Here is a 22,232-nt window from a genome sequence, read left to right on the forward strand (position 1 = left end):
GTATTTCCTGTTGCGAGAGAGGAAAAGTACTTACTTTCATTCAATTTGTTTTATCACTGAAGTATTATGCAGCATTAAAAGAGCTTAATTTCTGACTTTGTTTCCAGGGCAAAAAAAAGAAACTAGTGTCCTACACGGTCCTTAAAAGTGCTTTTAAACTGCTTACCTTTATTTTGAAAAATAAAGACCCTTAAAAGTACTTAATTTTGGTGCAAGGTTTCAAAAAGTCCTTAATTTTTCACCATCACTATACTTGATAGGAACAATTTTTCAATTCAATTTTTAAAACAAAGAGTCGTTCTTTTATCAACTAGAATTAGACCATGCACGGAGGGTAGAACATTTTAGAAAGACAAGAACAGATGTGTATGAGGGAGCAACTGGCAAGGAGAACTTCTCCTTTCTTTTATATATTGGTCCATTAGTATATGCATTAATATATGTAGATTTATAGATGGCTCTTTTTAATTCAGATCTTACTATTCACGAATAATATAAAAAAAGGAAGAAAAAACTTGTCCTCTTTTTCCCCCCAGTTAGATTGAATTTCAGCACCTTATTTGCAATTTTAATGTTGTATGATTATAACCTCAATTTTCCTCCTTAACTCTTTCATTCCGGTAGGGTCTGAGATTTTGAGTTCCCCTGTTACGGCAGTTTTCAGAAGGAAGGTATTTCACTTGAACTCGACCACGGTTCCCACCCAGTGAGATAAGTAAAAGGGGTGTAAATGATTCTCCTTTCTCTTCATTGAAACTCAGTCAAGTGGGGGGAAAATGCATGCAGCAACAAATTGTTGGATAAGTTTAAAACACCCCATTTACCAAAACGTTAGTTCAGCACTTTTTTGGCGACGAATAACTAGAAATGTAAAAGTTTCCTTCCTTCTTTTTTTGTTTTCTTTTTACATCTTTTCTATTGTTTTTTTTTTACTCGATTTTTCTACAAAATCATGAAATGTAAAAAGTTTAGATAAAAATTGCTCTTCAATAAATTTTTTATTACATTGCATTATTTCAAATAATTCTTGAATAATTAATTTAGCATTAGATAATATGTATACCATACCTCACAAATTTCTCTGTTTTACCACTTCCGACATCGAATCTCGAGACTTCTTTACTCAAATTTTATTTAACTTAAAAATAATTTGAATAATCTATTATTTTTTATTAAATGGAGATTTTTTATTAAATAGTTTTTTAACAGTATACTGCATTAAATTTTTCAGAATCTTAAAGATTAAGATTGAGCAAAATTTTATAATTTAAAGATTAATATTTTGCAGAATCGGAACGATTTAGTTATCTTAGTTTTATAAATGACGATACCCATGGCTCGAAATGATCAGTTGAACAGTCCCTAAAAAATACTAGATTTTATTTTTTAACCGTTTGACGAAGATGAGACACCGGTGTTCCTTTTATATATACTTTTTCTTGCACTCAAATTACCATCTATAACTTATTTCAGTACTTTTTAATTCTAAAAAACAGTATGATAGTTTCTAAAAAACTCTGTTAGATTATCAGAATTATATTTATACTAAAATATGAATATAATAATTTGAACAAAAATTTTATTTTCATACATGTAAAAAAGTTATCCGAAATTGATTTTCAAAATTAAAGAAATTGTAAAAATTGAAAATTAAAGAAAATTGTTTCTTTTAGATCAAAATAAGTGTGTGTGAAAATAAAGGCAAACTTTAAAAAAATATATATATAATGTTTGGAAGTGATCTGTGTTTGGAAGATTTTATCTAACTCAGAAAGAGATACGGGTGTTTCATGCTCTATTTCATAACCATAAATTATTAAAATGCTAAATATAATATTTTTCACTTATTTTCAACCAAATTGTCTTAGTGTAAACACATTTTATACTATTTGAGTAATACTTTTTGATCCCCATAATTAGATTCAGAGAGAGTAATAGAAAGGCATAATAGTTAAAGGTATAAGTTTCAATCTTTTTCTTTACTGATCTATGAAGGCCATATATTCCAAATTATCTTTTCCTTTCTGACAACAATATTTTGAAAAATATTTATTTTCATTCTGAGGAATCACCTGTGTATTGAATTTTTCATAGAAATCAATAGTTATATGAAATAATATGCATATTCTAAGTGGACCTCTTAAGACAAAAATATTATTTCTTTTCATTAAATAGAATCATCACTCAAAATTATTAAATTTTGAGTGATAATATTTAGCGCAGCATTTTATTGCAGAGCACATCTTATATTGTTCAATAAATTAGTAATAAAACTGAATGATATCAAGACCTGCGTTTTCATCTTTAAGAACTAAGCCTTTACATAACGTGCTCGCTATCTTGTAGGCAAGAACATTCGGATAGTGTCATCGGCTTCATTAACTTTAAATTAAATTATAACAAAAACTATTCCCGCATCTGGTGGCCACAAGTTATCACATTTTATTTGTGTGTATTATTATAGATATATGGTTAGTTTATGATTGAAGAATCAGAAAGATGGATTAGTCTGTTTAGTATCTTTTTCTTTTCAGTGAAAAGAAATCTGTGAAAAAATAGAATACTATCATCTTAGCTAATTTGTATATAATTATCAGACATAATTTACTTTTAACGGTATAAGTGTAATAAGCAATTTGTTGACATTAATATTTGATAATGGAGAATTTCAAAGTTGTTAGAATTCCTTAAATTCATTTTTTAATGAAAATAAAAGAATTTTCTTTTGTAGTTTGAAAGTATATTATTTTGTCTAAGTTTTAAAATACAAGTCTAGTTACAGATTCTTTTTTTTTCTCCCAATAACCACTTTTGACGTCGAATCGGAATTTGTTTGCGTAAACGTTCAACAATAAATTAAAGAATGTGGTTAGTTCTTCATGGTTAAATGAAGCCCAACTGTTATTTTTCTAAGAAAATGTTTCTTGCTGGTTGCAATCCTTTTCAGCAAAAATGGCCAAAGTAAAATAAATTTTAGCTTTTACTATCTTATGTCAAGAAGTGTTTTGTATAGTATATTATTATATTCTCATCACGCAGCAGGTATTCGTCTTACACGCCTCAACACAGTACCCTTTCCAACCGGCTCAATCATTCACAACACACATCGGGAATTCTTTCCCTTTTGTATAGCGATTGACACCACTATATTCTTCGATCAAGGTGTGCTGGCCTCCTTCTCCGACAAAAAATAAATAAATGAAGCGGAAACTGTATGTGAATCCTTCTTGCTTGTATATTTTTAGAAACATTTCGCCCTAGATAATTTTTAAAAAAAATAATTGCTGTCGTAATTTTACAAATGTTATTAATTTATCTATTTAATTATCTTTTTCTTATTTATTTCTTACGTTAGAATGCTTTAATAAGTCACATAGGTGCTAAGCATTGTTTATTGTTGCAAAAACAAAAGTTTATATAAAAAAGAACTAAAGTAATTCAGTTGTTTTTAAATTTTCTCTATAGAAAAAAAGTATAAACGATGAAGAAATTAATACAATTAAAGATACTATCTGATTAATTTTAATATTTTGGAAGGCTTTTTCTAAATTTTAAAAGTATTTTTTATTACACTCAGTTTTTTAAAAAATTAAATAAATGAATAAAGTAAACAGCACATTGGAGCAGGAAGCGGGAAGGTGATAATATCCATTCCGTTATATTAACATTTTAAATAAAACCTGTTGATACTTGAGTTTTTTTAAAAGTAAAATGTTTCATTTATGTTCTTTTTTTCAATATTAACGTGAATAATTTTAATAAATAGAAATAGTAGTATGTTGCATGGTTAATAGCATTAAAATAACTTAAATCTTGAAAGAAAATAATAATAATAAATAAACACACTGAATAATTTTTTTTAAAATTTAATTAATGAGGTAAAAACATTTCTAATTTCTTAAAACAAAATAAGAAGAGATACATGCAATGTCAGAAAAATCAGTGCAAGATTAAATTTGCTACAACCGCAAAGAAACATCAAGTTAAGCCATATTTTCTATTCAACTCTAGCCAAAGTATTGTGCGATTCAAAATTTGATTGACGCAAAATGAAATTCATTTATACGTTGCAAAAAAAAATTACAAATTTTTTATAGAAATATATCACTTTTTAGTCTTAGACTTACTTTGAATAATTATTGCTAAATTATTTGAAACGTGTACCATTGTTTTTTTTCGCAATAAAATTTAAAGCATAATATTTACTTCACTGATAATTTGAATATAAATTATTATATTATACTCGATATGATTGTTTTAATGCAGACATGTTTGTATATAATAATATTTTTTTTTTTTTATATTTTGCTATATTGGAGACAATAGTTACAGACAGAAATCATACGTTTTGGGGCGAAAAAAAAAATAAGGCACAAATCGTTAGTCTAGAAAACTTCTAGAAGTTTTTATTTTATACTTTGGTTGATTCCAGGCGAAAATCGTTTAATATTTGAACGCGTAGTTAGTGATTCTAATCAATGACATAGCAAGGTTTTTGATTTTCATTCACAGATAAGTAGCGTCTTAGGTACAAATTGTGGATTTTTATTAGATAGCTCAGTTCTTGTAAGTATTGCGGCAAAACTTTTCGTGAACATTGCATACAAATTCAAGAAAATTCAGTTGGGAGCAAAAAATAATACACTGAACTCAGCAACCACCAAAAAATAAAATTATTGGTAGAACAAACTGGAGGATATTTGGGGAAATGATAAAGCGTCTATTGGTGATGAAGGAAAATGCCCAAATATCATTTTAATTACTCACAAAAGGTAGATAAGGACAGAATAAGATAGATAGAGGAAGCTACGAATAAGAAAGGGATGAAAAGGTTTCTTTCCTAGTTTTTCAGGAATACGAACTTATAGAATGCATGGTGTCATAAAATTATCCCCGCTCGTTCTTCCAAGCTAACAGTAAATACTTTTATACGTCGTCTAGAACAATCAAACTTTCAAAATATTTTTGAAATAGAAACGATTTTTTAGAAATTTTATCCATTCCTCATATAAGAAGAAAAATTATTGCACTTTCTCCTAAATTAGAACACATAGAAAAACGGCAGACCACATTCATTCATAACGAAAATTACTAGACTTAGTCCCCCTCGTTTCCTCCCTCGTGAAACAGTTGATTTTTATTTATTTTTTAATTTAAGCATTACAAAGAGGTTATTCAAAAGAAAATAAAAGGATAATTATGACTGACTAGGACTAAAGTCTTTTTCAAATTGTATTCAAATGATTAATTTATTGACAAAATTTGAAATTTATTAAAATTGCTAAAATCGAAACAGAACAAAAAACTTAGGTAACTGTTTCCAATTGCGTTATTAGAAAAAAAAGAAAATTTAAAAAGGAGAAAAAAAAGCTGAAAAGACAGCAAAACAACTATTGTTTTCTTTTTAAGAATTTTCTTTAAGAAAAAAAAAGAAGATTTGATTACATAAAATATGATAGAGTTTTCTTATGTCTGTCTTATGTCATCAGATTTCGAATAAATTGTTTTGAATTAATTTCAATTGAATGGTACCATTGAAATAAATTTATTTTATGAATATGCTTACATTTATTTAGTGGTTGATTTTGTGAAATGATTTAAAATTTAAATATCACTATACAATATAATTTCTTATATCATTGAAATCTTTAAAATTTTAAATTATAATTTCTGCGCAATTAGATTTTTTTGAACAAGTATTTTAAATTCCTTAAAAGTTCTGTTTTCAAAATCTTTATTAAATATTCTAAATATTGTTAAATCTGTTTTAAGATTGGCTGCCAGCAAAAAAAAAAAAAAAAAAAAAAAAAAAATGCCCACAATATTTAAAATCTTTTAATTTTTAAGTATTAGTTTTTAGACATTAAATTTCATTATTTCTAATAAAAATCACATTTCTTATTTTGAAAAAAAAAAATTTAAGAAGAGAGAAAAATAACTAAGTAGAGGAAGTTTATTTCTTATAATTTTCTGTTTCTACTTTGCATTAGTAACAATATATGTCTCTGCTTAATTATTTACTTACTTAATTATATTTTTTTTTATGTGTGGATAAAATTTTTTTCTATTTTTTTCCTTAAATCTATGGGAAACACCCTAAACTAGGGTACGTAGTCGATCAGAGAAGGTATATATGAAATTGAAAATGCATGAAAAATTTGCACTTAATAAATTGAAGTATATATTATTTTCCCCTAATTAAAACAATTAAAATTTAATTAACTCATGTTATTGTTTAAAGAGAGAGAGACTAACAGTTGAATTATTAGACATTATTTACTAAAAGAAACTAATTAAATACAATAGAAAAAGTGTAATAGAAAAAAGACTAGATATCTTTAATTTTATCACCATAGAAAAACCAACAGTACTTAGTTAATATTATATTTATAAATCTGATGAAAATTGCACGACCTTTTGGTGTGACAATGTTTGAATATGAATTTCTCTAACTTTTTTCCCTCCAATATCAGTTTTATCTATATCTTTTTCTTAAGGTGTTCCGTGTTTTTTCCTTATTTTTTACGATGATCGCTAATCTCTCTCTCCCAGAAAAAAAAAATATAGTATAATTTTTTCTTGAATTTAAAAAAAAAACAACAGAAAATGAACTGGTTGAATTTTGTGTATTTTTCTTTGGTGACGTTTACTGTGTGCAATACCTTACAATGCCTTTCCGCAGCTATTGTAATTCCACGAGTAACAATGAAGAAGGAATAGACAAGTATTGAAAGAATTTCTGCCTCTGGTAACTGTGGGTTAGTAGGATAGTTTAGATGCCCTGTGGTGAAGAGGAGTCAAAAAGCTTTGTGAAATTTCTCTATGTAAAGCAAATAGTGGACAACCGTATTGTGTAAATCATTACTCAGAATACTTACAAACATTAGTCTTTCCCTTGCCGCGAAAAAAAAAAAAGAGAAGAAATATTCCTAAGGGAGTACTACCACAGTAATGTAAATTTGAAATAGAACACTGAATGATTTTTATGAAAAAAAAATGATTACGCATAATTAAGAAAAAGAAAAAAAAAGAAAATATTTATTATTTAAAGTTAGTAAAATATTAACACTAATCATTAGCATTTTGAATAACATTAAAACGAATTGATATCAATGAGGTTGAGAATCAATGAGAAATTAAAGTAGTATTTTGATCGATAAAAACTTGATTTTTGTATGACAAATGAAAGGCTTTCAAACATTTTCGAAAATTTGTTAGGTCGTCTATTTCTAAACATTTTCTGAACAAAAATAAACGAAAAAGATATTGAAAAAAGTAGAAATACTGAAAATTCTTTAGAATAAATTCGTATCTTGAATACATTCGTACATTGAAATAAATTTGTAGACATTAATGTATTGTATTTTCAATATTTTTATGCACCATAAAATATTAAAAGATAATGTCTAAGTTTCTTTATTCTCGATCAATATCGAGTAACATAACGACGCATATCATAATGAAAAATATAAGTTTTAATGTTGTTATACATTTTTAAATTTAAAAAAGTAACTAAAACAAGAAATCAGTCCTTTTTCAATTTCAATCCTTTTTTTTTTCATTTATCGATTTATGCGGCGTATTATTATTTAACAATAAAGCATTGATCTTTATCATTCGAAGACTATTCGAAAGTTTTATGTAAGTGTTCCTGAGGTTTCCTTGTGTACCTGCTCAAAAGCACATTAATTCGTATATGTACGTATAAAACACTACATTTCCTCTGTGTACTAGATATATTGTTTTGAAAAAAAATTCCGCGAAAAACTATGTAATTAAAATTTGATTCCACTTTTTAATAAGAAAAATTAAGTATAAGGTAATTGCTCAAGCATCATAACCTCCAAAGACTTGAGAATAAGAATTGTATTAGGTAATTAAGTTGAAATATCAAACAAATTTCTGTATGCGCTAATTACAAAACGCTTTTTTTTTCTATTACAAAAGTGTTTTTTTTTCCTTCTTTCTTTTATTTATTCATTTTTATTTATTCATTTTTTTTAACCACGGATGTATTTTAACAAGTGTAAAATAAATGTTGATCAATGTTTGACAGAATTAATTGAACAACTTTCTTATTCCTATGAATAGCGAATATTTAATGTGGTTAGAGTGAAGTACAGTTTCGTCAGTTTAGGCTATTTTGTCAGTAAACTCGACATGGAAATCCAATATGGCAACAGTTTATTTTACGTTTCAGTTAAAAGAAAAATTTTTAAATTCATATATACTTATATTTAGCACGATTTTAACAAGTCAAATTGCCACAAATGAACATAGCCGTTGATTAAATGGTTCTTTTTTTTTTTTTTGCTTCAAAAATAAAATTTCATAATGTGATATGAAAAAAATTATAATTTCGTTTTGAAATTTATAGTGTTAATGCAAAGAAAAATTATTAAACCAAAGAAATTAATATATGTTCCATAATTATTCGAAGTTTGCTTAACGGTTGCACTATGACAAACTCTTGTGGCTAAGAGAAGAGAATTATTAAAGTATAGCAGCTCTTAGGAATTCCCGCGAAGAATAAAAAAACGCTATGTTTTAGTTATAATTGTAATTTGACACAATTATAAATTCTTATTGATTAAATAATTGTAAATACTTTAACATCAATTCTGAAAAACATTTATTTATTTATTTATTTTTTATAAAAAAGGGCTGTGAAGCATTTCGTTATAGCACAGGATACGTCCATTTGTTGATTTAAAACAGTGTCTTTCCGTGAAGTTTGCATTAGAAGATAAAATTTGGTGTTTGGCGCTTTCTCTAAGAGCCATGCCTGCAATTTTTAAAGTTAAGAATAGCAACCTTAGGAGAAAACTTTTCAACAATGCATAGGGAGGGAACTAATTGATGTTAACTGACAATCCTATTTTCTCCCCTCCCCCAATGAACCCCAACAACCGCGAAGCTACCTTCCCCACCTTATATACCTGGAGAGTCACGAAACAACACCTATCCGGAGTTTGCATGTAGATGTTTTTTCGTGACGCTTCGGAAATAAGGGGTTAATGTGTGACAGACTCAGAAAATGAGAAATAGAGGAATGATATTTCACTGGACAATGGACTATATTAATAATTTTTTTAGCCCTAACATATTTAAGACTTTAATTGTGTTTAATTTCTCTTATCTTTATTTTTTAGTGCTGGTATTCTCTTAAGTTATCCTGGAAAACGCAAGATTCCTCTTGAATATGTCATTGTTAAGGTAAAGTTATTTCATACAATAGCTTTAATTAATGTATTTGAGATAAAGAATCCTAAGAAGCGGTTGCGGAAATATTTATTTGATAATGTAAAAATTTTAGTTTTTCTCATTCATGTCTTGTGAGTCTTTAGAATTTGTGCATATATTTCAGTGCTTGATACATGACGACTTTTTCCCTCTTTATAATTTGGAAAGTAAAATAAAGTTTTAACATTTTTAAGTAATATTGCTGTGCTTAAAGGTTTTTTTTTTTAATAAAAAATTTGCTTTGGTTTATACATTTTAAATATCTGTTAGAATAGGGGTGCACAACCTTTTTAAGTGAAGGGCCACTTGCACAGCAGGTTGGCTAACGAAGGGCCGCACATGTATTAATAACAAATGAAGTAATGTTTATTTAAACATTAGCGTTCTATTTTTTTATCAATAAACTTAGTAATATAAATAACTTAGTAGTGTTCCATTATTAGAATTCATTCAAAACTTAAAAAAAACTTGCTATTTTTATCATATGAACAATAGATTTATCAAAATAAATAAACATTGAAGAAAAGAAATATTTTTTTTATCATATCATGCAATACAAAAACTCATTTTAGAATTAAATTCTAATAAATAAAAAAACTCCAATGCCCACAGAATGAAAGTAGGAAAACGTTTAGTCGTAATTAAGTAATATAAATTCAAATTAAATATTTTAATTGAAGAAAATCTATAGGTTTTAAACAAAAGCTTAAAATAAGAACAAAACTGCGATAGTTCAAAATAAAATTCAAAGTTTGTTTTGTAATGTACTTTATTATTTTATTTTATTAATTATTATATTTTTTATATCGTAAACATTTTCCTTTTTTTTATCGAAAAAGATCACTTAAGCAACAAAAAATTGAAATCTAAACTACTAACAGTGAGCAGTTTAAAAATTCACGTTTTCTGCCATTTTATGAATTTCTCAAGTTGCAATAACATTGCATTTAATTTAGGAAGGGATGTAACGAGTATTTGGCCCTTCTGGGAAATATTCAGTTGGTTGAATGATCAGTCAAATATTCGGCAGAATATTTTTTAGAAATGTATTTTTCTAAGTTTTTTTATTTTTGAATTTTTAGAGATATTACTTTTTTTAAAAAAAAAAATTATAATCAGGCAATACAATTTTGTCATTTTTTCGATACTTTGAGAATTGAGAACGATTTTTTCCCATTTTTTGCTGTTTTTATTATAACCCAGCATTTTAACAGAACGTCTCATACTATTAATTTATTATCACTCTTTCCATGAACTGTAATATAAATAACCAGTAACATAGAAAAGTGTGATTTTTAGTATTAAAGTTTTGTTTCAGGAACTAAGAAAAATTTATTTTTTCTGTTTTCCTTTTTTTCAGGCATTTTTATTATGACTCAGCATTTTTTTTAAAAATAAAGTTACAAATAAAAAAAATTTTTTATCAATTTTTTTTCTTCTAAAATTATGGCAATGAGAAAAATTGAAATTGAGATTTTCGGCATAAGATTTTCATTTAAAAAAATTAAGAACGTTTTTTCTATCTTTTTATTTTCTTTAAATAAAAATAAAACTTTTTTTAGACATTTTCATTTTAACACAGTAATTTTTAATAGCATTTCTGTTGACTTAATTATTTTTTCTTCGCTTTTTCTGGTAATTGAAAAACTGAGATGTTCTTCTTTAAAAAAATTTTTCAAAAATTAAGATTGATTTTTATGTTCTCTATTTCGCTTTTCGACATTTTCAAAACCGTTCTTGATTGGTCTTTTTTTTAGAGTTAATTTATGAATGCGTTTTTCCAGGAAATATTATTCTGAGCATTGAAATTTTAGTTTCAGTGTTGCTATGCTGCTAAAAGATCTTGCTATTTGGCCCCAAGTGTACGTCAGTACGTTTATTCGATTTTTTTTCTTCTTTTTTTTGCCGAATATTTGGTTTTTGATCAACTCACAATTCATTACCACATTCAAACAAATCATATTCGTTGCGGAAATAAAAACGAAGGAAAAATAACTAGGACTTACGATAAAACTGTACCGAAATATCGTATCAAAAAGTGATTATTTAATTGCGCGATTAACAATCACGTGTCGTAATAACATCATAGTTAAATAACGGGATCGTCAAAATCATGTGGAAAAGTATAGGAATAATTGGGAAAAAATATATTTATGCTGAACTCAGCATGAATAAAGCGTGTCAAATGCATGATTTAAAATTTGCATGTCATAATAGAATAATTGGAATTTTTTATAATACGTGGGAACGCATAGGGAAAACTGCCGAGAAAAATTGTTGAAAAAAAAGAAAATTGCAAAAAAAAGATAAAAAATCACTTAGATTTAAGATGAAATCGTCACAAATAAAGTGCGCAATAAGTGATTACTTAAATTTGCGATCTGAAATTCGCGTCGTAATAAAAATTCGGGATTTTCGAAATCACATAGAAAAGCGGAAATAACTGTTTAAAGAAATCATTTATATTTACGATGAAATCGACTTAAAGAAAGCATGTTAAACTTACATTTACTAAGGAATCTGTTAAAATTGATTGTGTCAAAACGTGATGACTTAAAAGTGCGATTAAAAATTGCCATTTTTTAAATTTTTTTATTGTGTTTAGAAGCTTTTGGGGGCCACACTTCAGTAATCGAAGGGCCACGTTTTGCCCACGGGCTGCAGGTTGTGCACCCCTATGTTAGAAGAAAAATAACTTTTTACCTCAGATTATTTTCCCCTTTAAAATAATTTTATTTATTCTTTTATTTTTCTACTAGAGTAGAAATATTCCTAAAAGTTTTATAATAAAATTTAAATAAAGTGTATTTTTATGCCGCGATGCTAACTGGACATATTTTAGAGAAAAATTCTCAGATCTATCTTCCACCCTTTGTGGGAAGGAGAACAATATTCAACTTTATAGGCAACAAGTAACACAAGTTATGGCCCCAGATATCTGACCCTGGGGGGTGGGAAAGTGGAATATAGGAACTAGCTGTTTTTGAAAATCATTGTGAAGAAGGAAAAAAATTAAGATTGCTGTCCATACACTTTTACTCTTCCTAATCATAAGTTTTCACATTTGTGTTATTCATCCATAAACATTGAATATTATTACACTAATAATTTAACTTAAAATGTGTGATGGGTATTATAACCATTCTGCATATAAGTATTTCAACCTGCAGTTTTCTCCTCAAATCAGTTGTTCCATGTTAGGGTAATTAGAGAGAAACATTCCTATTTAACTGAACTGGGATTTTGTTTTATCCAGCCGACATTTCCCTCTTAACAGACTGGATAGTTGGGAGTAATTGCTAAGATTACTGGACTTGGTTTTAAAAAGCTTGGAAGTTAACCTCACTGAGATCTTGGATTTAGAAATTCTTAGATCTTTTTAGCTGATGGATCTTGAGCAAAAGGAAGATCACTGACCTTGAGGTTGGGTGACAAGGAAAAAAAAAACTTAACTTTGAAAAGTTAAAATTGGAGTTGTCACTGCTGAGGAAAGATGTTAAAGGAAGTGTGAGGTTAAGCAAATGTGTTAGATTTTCTGTGTTTTTAGAAATAATTAAATTTCACTTTTTTTCGAAATAAATGATTGAATTTTACTTTTTTTAGAAATAAATCGTTGGATTTCGCTTCAACATTATTAAAATGTGTCACATTTTTCTTCTTCTCTTAAATATCCATCAAAGGAGAACAAAATTTCTCTCTGATGTCGTTTTAAAGAAAAAATACCTTTTTTTTTTTTAATCTCCCTACGTTAATTTAAATCTTGATTGATAATTAGTTCGTAAACACTATGAAAATAATAACTTCTGATTTTTTAATAAAATATGCGTTTTAATAAAGAGGTTTCCTCTCTTAATGTTAAAATTTCATAACATTTCTATGCATTTTTGGTTGTTTTCTATGCGAAAACCAGAGTTTTTCCATTTAATAGTTTAGGCAACCATTTAATATCTATTTATAGTTATTAAGTTTGCAATATAATTTCCTAAAATATTTAATATAATAAATCAATTTATTATTTATTTATTTTTTATTCTTTGTTTTAATTTCAGGTTCTATATGGGGAAATTCTCAAATTACCTGTTTTAAACTATCGTTAGGTTCGCTTTTTCTTGAACTATGAAAACTGCAACCCAGTACAATGCCTCGAGTTGTATCCTTTTCAAGTTGCTTTCTTTCAATTTTTAGTGTTTTATTTTAATTGGCAAGCATGCAATTACGTAGTGTTATAAGCTAAAATAATTAAAACACATCATCTTCCCTCTCTGTTATTCAGTTTATTATGTTTTACATTAACCGAAATTTAAATATTTATTGATAAGAATTTACAGAGCAACCGAAATTATTATCAACAATAAAATATATATTTGATTTACTTTCTGATGACGTTTGATTTACTTTCTGATGATATTTAATTTATTTTTGAATTTCATTTTAAGTTACATGAGGGTAGTTTTGTTGGAATTAAAGTGTAATTTTTGGAGAAGTTACCAAGTCGATATAAGATATTATTTCTTTTTTAACTCACTGGACTGCAATATCAGGTTTATGATTCATAAATGAATTGCAGGAATTATATGTCACTTTTATGTGTTAAAGATTGACACATGAATTATTAACTTTCCAAATGAATTAAAATTAATTTCTGAATTTACTAAAATTGTTTGTGAAAGCACATGTCTGACTCCAAATTGTATATATTAATAATTTAATAATAAATTACTTTTGTCAGAAGTATTTATTTATTCAGTTTAATATTTATATTTTTTTATGAAACTGATTACTGTTTTTTTCCACTTTTCTTTTTTTAAGCATAACTGTTCCTGACTTTGTAATAGCTATTACCAATCAGTATTTTAATAATGTAGATAATAAAAAGGAAGCAATATTTAATATTTGTTTGTAACTAAAAAAATTATAGAAGTTTTTTTTTTAATATATCTGTGTACCTTAATATTATTTTGACTTTGTACTGTAGGTCTATTATTTTAGACCCTTGTATGAATCATAAATTTTCTTAGCTTTTACATAGCTAGCAGTGGAATTAATTTATTTAGGAGCAGTGGAATTAATTTATGAAAGATTAGATACAATGATCATTGATTGTATAAATAGGTCAGTTTATTATTTTTTAAGAGCATTCAGAATTTTTTAAATAATTTTTAGCCAACATTTTTTTATTCAAGTGTATTTTAATTAATTACAACTAAAATTTTGACTATGATAGTTTATAATATTTTTAGCTAGATAAATGTAAGCACCTAGTCTACAACCAGGGTTGGAGTTTTTGCCGGCAAAAAGGGGTTTTTGCCAGGACAGTGGCAAAAACCTGGTAAAAACCGGCAAAAACTGGTAAAAACCGGCAAAAACCAAATTATCTAAATTGCTGATTAAATATTATTACAAAATACTTGAAACAAATTTAAATCTATCATAAGGAATAATAATTTTGATACATTACATGAAAAAATTATTTTTAACATATTAATAATTAATGTACCTAAGGGTAATAATTTTTTAAAAGATTGAAAGTTTTTGATCTCTTTTCATTTTAGAATCCCTAAAATAAATGCTTTTTTACAAATAAATATTATTATTTGTATAATACTATTATTTATTATAAAAAATTATTATTTGTACAATAATTAATTACACATGTTGATAGATATTTTATGCCTCAAATTATATTTGTATTAATTTAAAATAAGTTCATTTCACTGAAAAAAGGAGAATAATCACAAATTTTCCAATCAATAATGTTTTAAACTACTAAAATGATATATTATTACATTATCATTTAATTATGGAATAATAGTTTTGTTAATTTTTTTGTAATTATTTATATTCATAGTATATATTTCAATTTTAGGAATAATTTTGTATCAAAAATGTGTTTTTGTCCTCTCATCTTGGACAATATAGGTTTTTGCCACTTTTTGCCACTTTGCTTGGCAAAAACCTGTTTTTGCCAGGACGGTTTTTACCGGTATTTACCATGGTTTTTTCCACCTGCGGCAAAATCTTGCCAATCCTGTCTACAACATTAACAGTTCTTGGAGCTTTATCTTTTAACAGCTATGATAAGAATGCCCACATAATTTAGTATCCAGTTGGATAATGGGAAAATTTAGATTTTGTTTTGTTAGAATAAGGTTTTGTTTGGTTATAATAAATTAATGAATAAATAATATTTATTGCAATTAAATGTCTACTATTTCAGATTTTCTAGTTGGTTTGCTTATCATTTAAGCAATTTTCAGTTTTGTTGGAATTGGGGTGACTGGAATGACTGTATTAGTATGAACCTTTTGCATCCAAAACCTGTGATTGTTTGAGAAACCCTGCATAAAGCTTTAAGGTAAATGAATTCAAATATTCAATTTAAATACATATTCAAGATAATGTTAACTGATTCTATTTGCTTCAAAATCATTCCTGCAAAAAAATTTTAAATTAATTGCTTAGTTATCTGTATGGAAACAAGATAATTATCTTTTAAATTATCTGAAAATAGCAAAATTCATAACAAACTGCAAAAAATATTTAAAAGTAATTTTTTTGTATTTTTGTTTTTTTAAATTCAATAAACTATTTCCTATTCTATTAAATAAATGTTTGTAACATTCAATACAATTGTACAAAATCCTTTTGTAAAATGTACTGAAATTCTTTACAATTAGTGGATTAGTTATCAAATCATTAGTGAATTATGAACCAAATTATAACAAATTACACAGACTTTGGTTCTAGATTAATAAAAAAATATTTTATGAAATTAAGAAAAAAAATTAATTTATTCATAACTGATTAATTCTAGCAATATAGTTCCAAACACCTTTTATTTATTTTTTTCAAAACAATAGTTTGTGCAATGTTTAAATTTTTTTTTAATATGATGCCACACATTCTTCATATTTAGTTAGCAATATTCAAGCAGTTTAAATCATGTTAATTATATAGCTCCTTTCTTTCTTCGTGTATGCTTCTCCCCTAGACTTTCTTATTATCAAAGAGTGGCTGACTTAGTGAAAGAAGATTTTTCTAATCTTATTCCTTTGATTATATGTTCCTATTATTTATGACTTGTTCCTATTATTTATTTAATCATGTTTTATGTGAGTTATAAAAAAAAGGTCTTTTATTTATATGGCATTTTTTTTTCAAAATTGTTGGTTTAACTGTCAAACTATTGTTTATGTGTTTAAATTGTTAATTTTATTTATGGTAAGCTGCAAGATATTAACATAAGTCTGTTCAACCAGTGAACATTTTAAAGGTTACTTTGGAAGTGCAGTTTGCTCCAGTGTACTTCATTGTGTCCACCCACCATTATTAAACTCAATATTTGTATTTGATCAATCAATAAAACATTTTGACCTTTATTATGCTGTGTATTGTAATTTTTAATTACATCAGACAGAAGATATCAAATTATGAATTTCTGAATTTAATAGGCTGACTGTAAGTCATATTTGACAACTTTTCCAGATTTTGTGTATAATTTTATTTTTACATAGTGGTTACTTAATTTATGCGTTATTTTATTTAATTTATAGATTTATTAATTTGTATATGCTAAATATTGTTAGACATGAAAAATATAAACAATTAACATAATTAAATTCCTCATACATGTAAGTGTTTAATAGTTATTAAATTGTTAAACATCCGGTAAAAAAATATTTCTATCTGACATTGTAATTCAAATGTCATTTCTTTACCATTTTGAAAAACTCTCAGAAAAAGTAAAAGTTGCCAAGTGTGCCATAAGTTGGACAAGCTTGTATTAAAAAAGAATTAATCTTCGGTGGCTCATAATGTTTGTTTCTTTATAATTTTTAATAATATTTTAATATGCATAAATAAGGAATAACTAAAACACTATTTTTTATTTCTGATTAATTTTATTGGGGAAAAAAAGTAGGAAAAAAACATTTGTCAAGTTTCACCAATTCTAATATATATATATATATATTTGCATATAAAATTAGTGAGTCAGAATCAGGAGGGAAAAAATTTTAAAAAAATAGTAATTATAAAAATATTTGTAATGGGAAATTTGACTGAGTAATTTTTCATGATGCACATTGTGTTACTATAAGCAACGGCTATACAAAGAAAAAAAAATAAAGAATACTAGAAGGATTTTTTTATATCGAACTGTGTGTACAGCTTAAGAAATTAGGTATATTTCTAAAAGTATTAAGTCCATAATTTTGTTTTAAAAATTTATGAATAAAAAGAATCCTAAATCCAGAAGAAACTCATAATAATTAGGTTTTGTGTCATTTGCATCACATATCTATAAAAGAGTATACTAATCTCTATATATAACAATGATATAATTTAGATTGTGAAGTAAACTGAAATGATTTGTTATATTTTTATCTTTTATGAAATCATCCAAAGTCTATAGTATATCAGTTAATATTTTGCATTTTTGACTCGTTTTCATGAAAAAATTTCCATTTTATTTGTTTAATTACTAAAAAACTTAGGACAAGACTTTTGTAACTTCATAACTTCCATTTTAGTTTAAAAAGGATACTCTGAGTAATTTAAGTAGTAACTTTAAATTATTTTTAATAATTTTTTACTGCATTTCTTTTAAAATAAATTTTTCTTCCTAAAGCTGGTATATTTGCAATTAGACATAATGAATTTTGCTTTTTAAAAATTACATATTTATTAGTTTTAGCGTTTGGTTTTCAAATATTTCCTTTGCTATATTGTATATTTGCTGAACAAAATGTGTAAATAAAACTGAATTTTTATTTTATTTGTAGAGCTTATATATGGGAGATACTTCATTTAACAACATGTAAAATGATTTGTTATGATGAGACTAATTAAGAAAAACAAGTAAATGATGCTAAAAAGAAACTGCAGAAGGTAATTAGCCGTTTAAAAGATTTGATCCATTTGCATCTAGGTTAAATCTTTTTTGTATATGTTATTATTTTGTTTCTATGTTTTATTATCACCCATCAAAGGCAAGTCTTTAATTTTCAATGTATGTGTTTGTTTAGTCAATGATGTGGAATAAGTTGGAGAATTGCTAAAAAAATTCTGTGAATTCTCTGAAATTTTATTTAATTGTATAAAAATCCAAAAAATTCCCAAACTTTAGTGACACTATTCTAAATATCCTTTTATCTCTATAAATAAAAATGTTCTAAATCTAAAAATATATGAGATTAAAAAGAAGTTTTGTTACAGATGTGTTAAATGTGTTTGTCAATTAAAAATAAGTTGTTAAATAAATAGACAATGTAAACTTTTTCTTGACTTCACATGTGATCTATGTTTAAATCTGTCTCTAAAATTAAAAATCAATATATTACCACTTCTTTGATAGCATATTTCAAATCATTAATTAGAATTAAAATTGGTGAGTTTTCTTCCTTCATTTAAAGGGAATTCATGTTCATTGTGTGATAGCGACAAAAGAAATAAGAGTTTTAAAAAAAATAGGAATTTTTTTGCATTAAAAAAATTATTAAGTACAAGTCTTTTTATTTTATTTTTTTGGAAAGTACAAAAATGTTTAACGCATGTTTTTGAAGTGCTTAACACATGTTTTGATGTTTTAATGGACATTGAATTCTTTTTGTTGAATTGAATGTTTTTTTCGGGAGGAAAAACATTCTGTTGTACAAATGTTTTTTTCGTAGAAACATTTGAATTGAATGTTTCTACGTTGGTTGAATCCAATGTAGCTGATTTTATTGTTTTACCGATCTAGTTAAACAAAAAAATGTCAACTAATTGCTGATGTAATGTATTATTTATCTGCTGTTGTTACAGAAGGGCTCCTATGTGTTTGCAGGCAGTGTGTCCCCTGATGAAGTACTGTTTTGCAAGCACACATTTTTATTTTATTTGCAAGGATTTTATATATGTCTTATTTCTAAGCACACCGGACAAAAAATTAGTCACCTTAAGAGAAATCCTGAAAAACATCATTTAATAATGTGTAACACCACCTCTGGATTTGATAACCGCCAGGATTCGGTTAGGAAGTGAGTTCACTAGATTTTGCAGGTACAGTAGAGAACCGATTATCCGGAACGATTGGGACTATCGCTATTCCGGATAACTGATTTTTCCGTTTTTCTGAATCGCTACGAAAAGCCGTTTTTTTAGTGTTAAACCCAACTAAAAAAAAAAATATTTGGAAATAATCTTAAAAATAAGAAAAAACGATGAGGTAATACACTAATGATTATTTCTGAAATGATGGTAAGGTAAACATCTTTCAAAAAAGAAAGAAAAATCCTAAATCTTCGGAGGTAAAAAAATTTTTTTTAAAAAAAATTGCGGGAAAATTTATCGAATTCCGTTCCGGTTTTTCGGTTTTCCAGTTTTCTGATTTCCGGATAACGGGTTCTGTACTGTATGTCGAATCCAGTTTAAGCCATTCGCTGAGGATTTGATCTCGAGCAAATCCACCAAATTGCAAGGATGTTGATTTCGGCGTTTTACCCATTGTTCCAACATGTCCCTCAAATTTTCAATCGGGTTCAAGTCAGGTGATTTTACAAGCCAGTCGAGATGTAATTGAGTGCCTGAGTGTTCATAAGACCAGTGACATATTCATCCAGCCCGATGAACTTTGCTGTTGTCATCTTGAAAAACAGCTCATTTTTCAAAAACTTATTCAATTGTAGGAAATTTTCTAAAATGTACAAAAACTAGGAGAATTTTTATTATACCAGGAGAAAATGGCAAAATCCAGTAGTGGCTACTGGTAAATACAGGAGAATTGGCAACTACGTGTATCATATCTTACTGAAACTTAAAATTTTAGTGATGTTGAATACTAAAATGGTAGCAGCTACTTTAACAACCAAGTACTTTAAAAGGCCATTTTTGGTGTTTCACTATTTCAGGAATTATTTCGGATTCTTTGGGTAGCAAAACGCTTAAGTAGAATATCGTATTACTTTACTAAACAACAGAGAAGAGAGGAAGGAAGGAGGGTCAAGATATGAAACAGGTCTTCTCCCCAGATGGCGTACTCGAGCGTTGCGATCGCAAATCAGCACGTACTGTGTTGTCAGGTACCGATAACCGTTCACCCCCAAATGACGTTGTAAAATCCCCTAAAATTTTTTTAAAAAAAACCAAAATTTTTAACTTAAAGTATAAGTATTAAAGAATAGTACAAAAGTTAAATAATGTATAGAAAACGTTGCTTTAATACTTTTTAATATTTCATTATCGACAAATTAATCTTTTTTACATTTCAATCGTCACATTATTTTTAATTTCTATTAAAATATTTAAGATATTTTTTTCAATACTTTTTGACTCGCACATTTTTTCATAAATATTTTATTATCAACGATATAGTCTTTTTAATATTTTAATTCTAACATTATACTTAAATTTCTGATAAAATATCCAACATATTTTCGTCAATACTTTCTGATTTGTACATGTTTTGGTTGTTAAACATTTTTAACATAGAAGAAGTAGGTACAAAATTTTGACAACTATTAGAAAGTTCATATCGAAAGCGCAAAGTAGCATCAGCTGTAGTTATAGACATTTTATTTCTCAATTTGTCTTTAATAATATTTAATAAGGAGAAACATCTCTCCACAGCTGCATTTGAAAACGAAATACATAATAAAGCTAAAACAAGAGTCAAAATATGTTTTAAATTTCCACAAGAATTTTTAATTTCTCTGATTTTTACCCATAAAGATTCTGTACAATCACAATTCAAATCATCTACATTCGAGAGTAAATTCCATCGACATCAATACAAATTGATGAAAATTAAGCAACAATATTTGCCTTAACAAATTTACGTGTTGAATCCGGTGAAAACTTTTTTATAGACTCTAATGTTTCGAAATTATTCTGTTCTGCATTTTTCTTCGCTCAATTTAACAACAAAATTTATGCATCTTTCTTTAACATTTCGGAATCAATATTTACTGTAAGAGAATTTAAGTCGTAGCCAAAATTCAATAATTATCAGCACATCATTTCAAAATTGTTTTGAAATGAAGTGCTGATAATTAGAAAAAATTATGAACAATTGTACTATTAATTAACCTTTAAACTGCTTTTCGTGTTCATAATCATTCTTGTACTTTTGTAGGCACTTCTTTTCTTTAACCAACATCATTTTTAAACCATGTGCACATTAAAAATTTTAAATAATTTGAATTCAAATTCACCAAACGTACAGGTTGATCGAGCTAAGTAATAACTTACTACAGTCAACAAAGGAGTTTTTAAATTAAATCTTTTTGTTTTGGTTTAACATATTGATTTTCATATTACCATCTCACACATTCAGTTATAAAAATTGATATTCGAACGTAACCAAAATGAAGCTAGTAAAATTCACAAATAACCCTGAAAAAAACCCTAAAAACAAATTCCCCTAAAATACCCACTGAAGATAAAAAAAAAATCCCCCTAAATATAGGAGGAAAACCCCTAATCTGGCAATACTGTGTGTAGTCGTCGTAAGTATGTACGTATCCCACAAATGAATATTTTGTTTCAAAAATATTTTTTAGTTAAAGCTTTGTGATAGAAACGTATAGGATCTAAAAATATTGCAATTCGGAGTATTCATGGGTCTCACTCCTCAGTCTTGGGAAAATAATCAGTGATCTAAATTCGGTCCGCCAATTGAAATCTATATTTAAATTAATTAGTCGAAAACTTTCTTTTTCCTTATTTTTCTTTAAAAAATGTAACTCTTATTTTCTGCTAAAAATAAATAAAATTACTCTTTTTCATAATTATTGCTGTATTATCCTTCTGATGTTTGGAAATGCTCGGAAAAGTTACATTAAGATTGTTTTTTTAATGAAATTTATTCACTCTAAGAAAAGAAATTAATTAATAGTTAGCTAAGATAAGAAATTAATGTGAAATAGAAGTAGAGATGGCGGTGATTATTGTAAAAAGATATAGTAAGCTAATTGTTAGATTTGTTTTGTTTGCTGTAAAAATAGACTAAC

General features: G+C 26.7%; 2 protein-coding genes across 13 annotated transcripts in view; one reads left to right on the top strand and one right to left on the bottom strand.

Annotated features, from left to right (window-relative positions):
- LOC147816861 (inositol 1,4,5-trisphosphate receptor-like) overlaps positions 1–22,232 on the bottom strand; it is a 310,281-nt gene that overhangs the window by 118,570 nt on the left and 169,479 nt on the right. The gene's annotated exons all lie outside the window — the stretch shown is intronic.
- The window catches only part of LOC147816863 (calcium-dependent secretion activator 1-like), a 58,910-nt gene that overhangs the window by 22,463 nt on the left and 14,215 nt on the right, over positions 1–22,232 (top strand). For 9 of the 10 annotated variants that reach the window (XR_015429281.1, XR_015429282.1, XR_015429283.1 and 6 more), the window contains 5 exons: positions 9,153–9,216; positions 13,293–13,393; positions 14,273–14,355; positions 15,461–15,598; positions 18,027–18,132. Coding sequence is in view for 7 of the 10 variants with exons in the window: in XM_087152037.1 (XP_087008163.1) it covers positions 9,153–9,200 (48 nt within the window). In the remaining 3 variants the exon portion in view is untranslated. The remainder of the gene's footprint in view (positions 1–9,152; positions 9,217–13,292; positions 13,394–14,272; positions 14,356–15,460; positions 15,599–18,026; positions 18,133–22,232) is intronic. The other variant, XM_087152040.1, reaches the window with a different exon arrangement.

Source organism: Parasteatoda tepidariorum, chromosome 1 (genome assembly GCF_982258835.1).
Source record: "Parasteatoda tepidariorum strain Cologne lab strain chromosome 1, Ptep-v5.0, whole genome shotgun sequence".
Taxonomy (NCBI): Eukaryota; Metazoa; Arthropoda; class Arachnida; order Araneae; family Theridiidae; genus Parasteatoda; species Parasteatoda tepidariorum.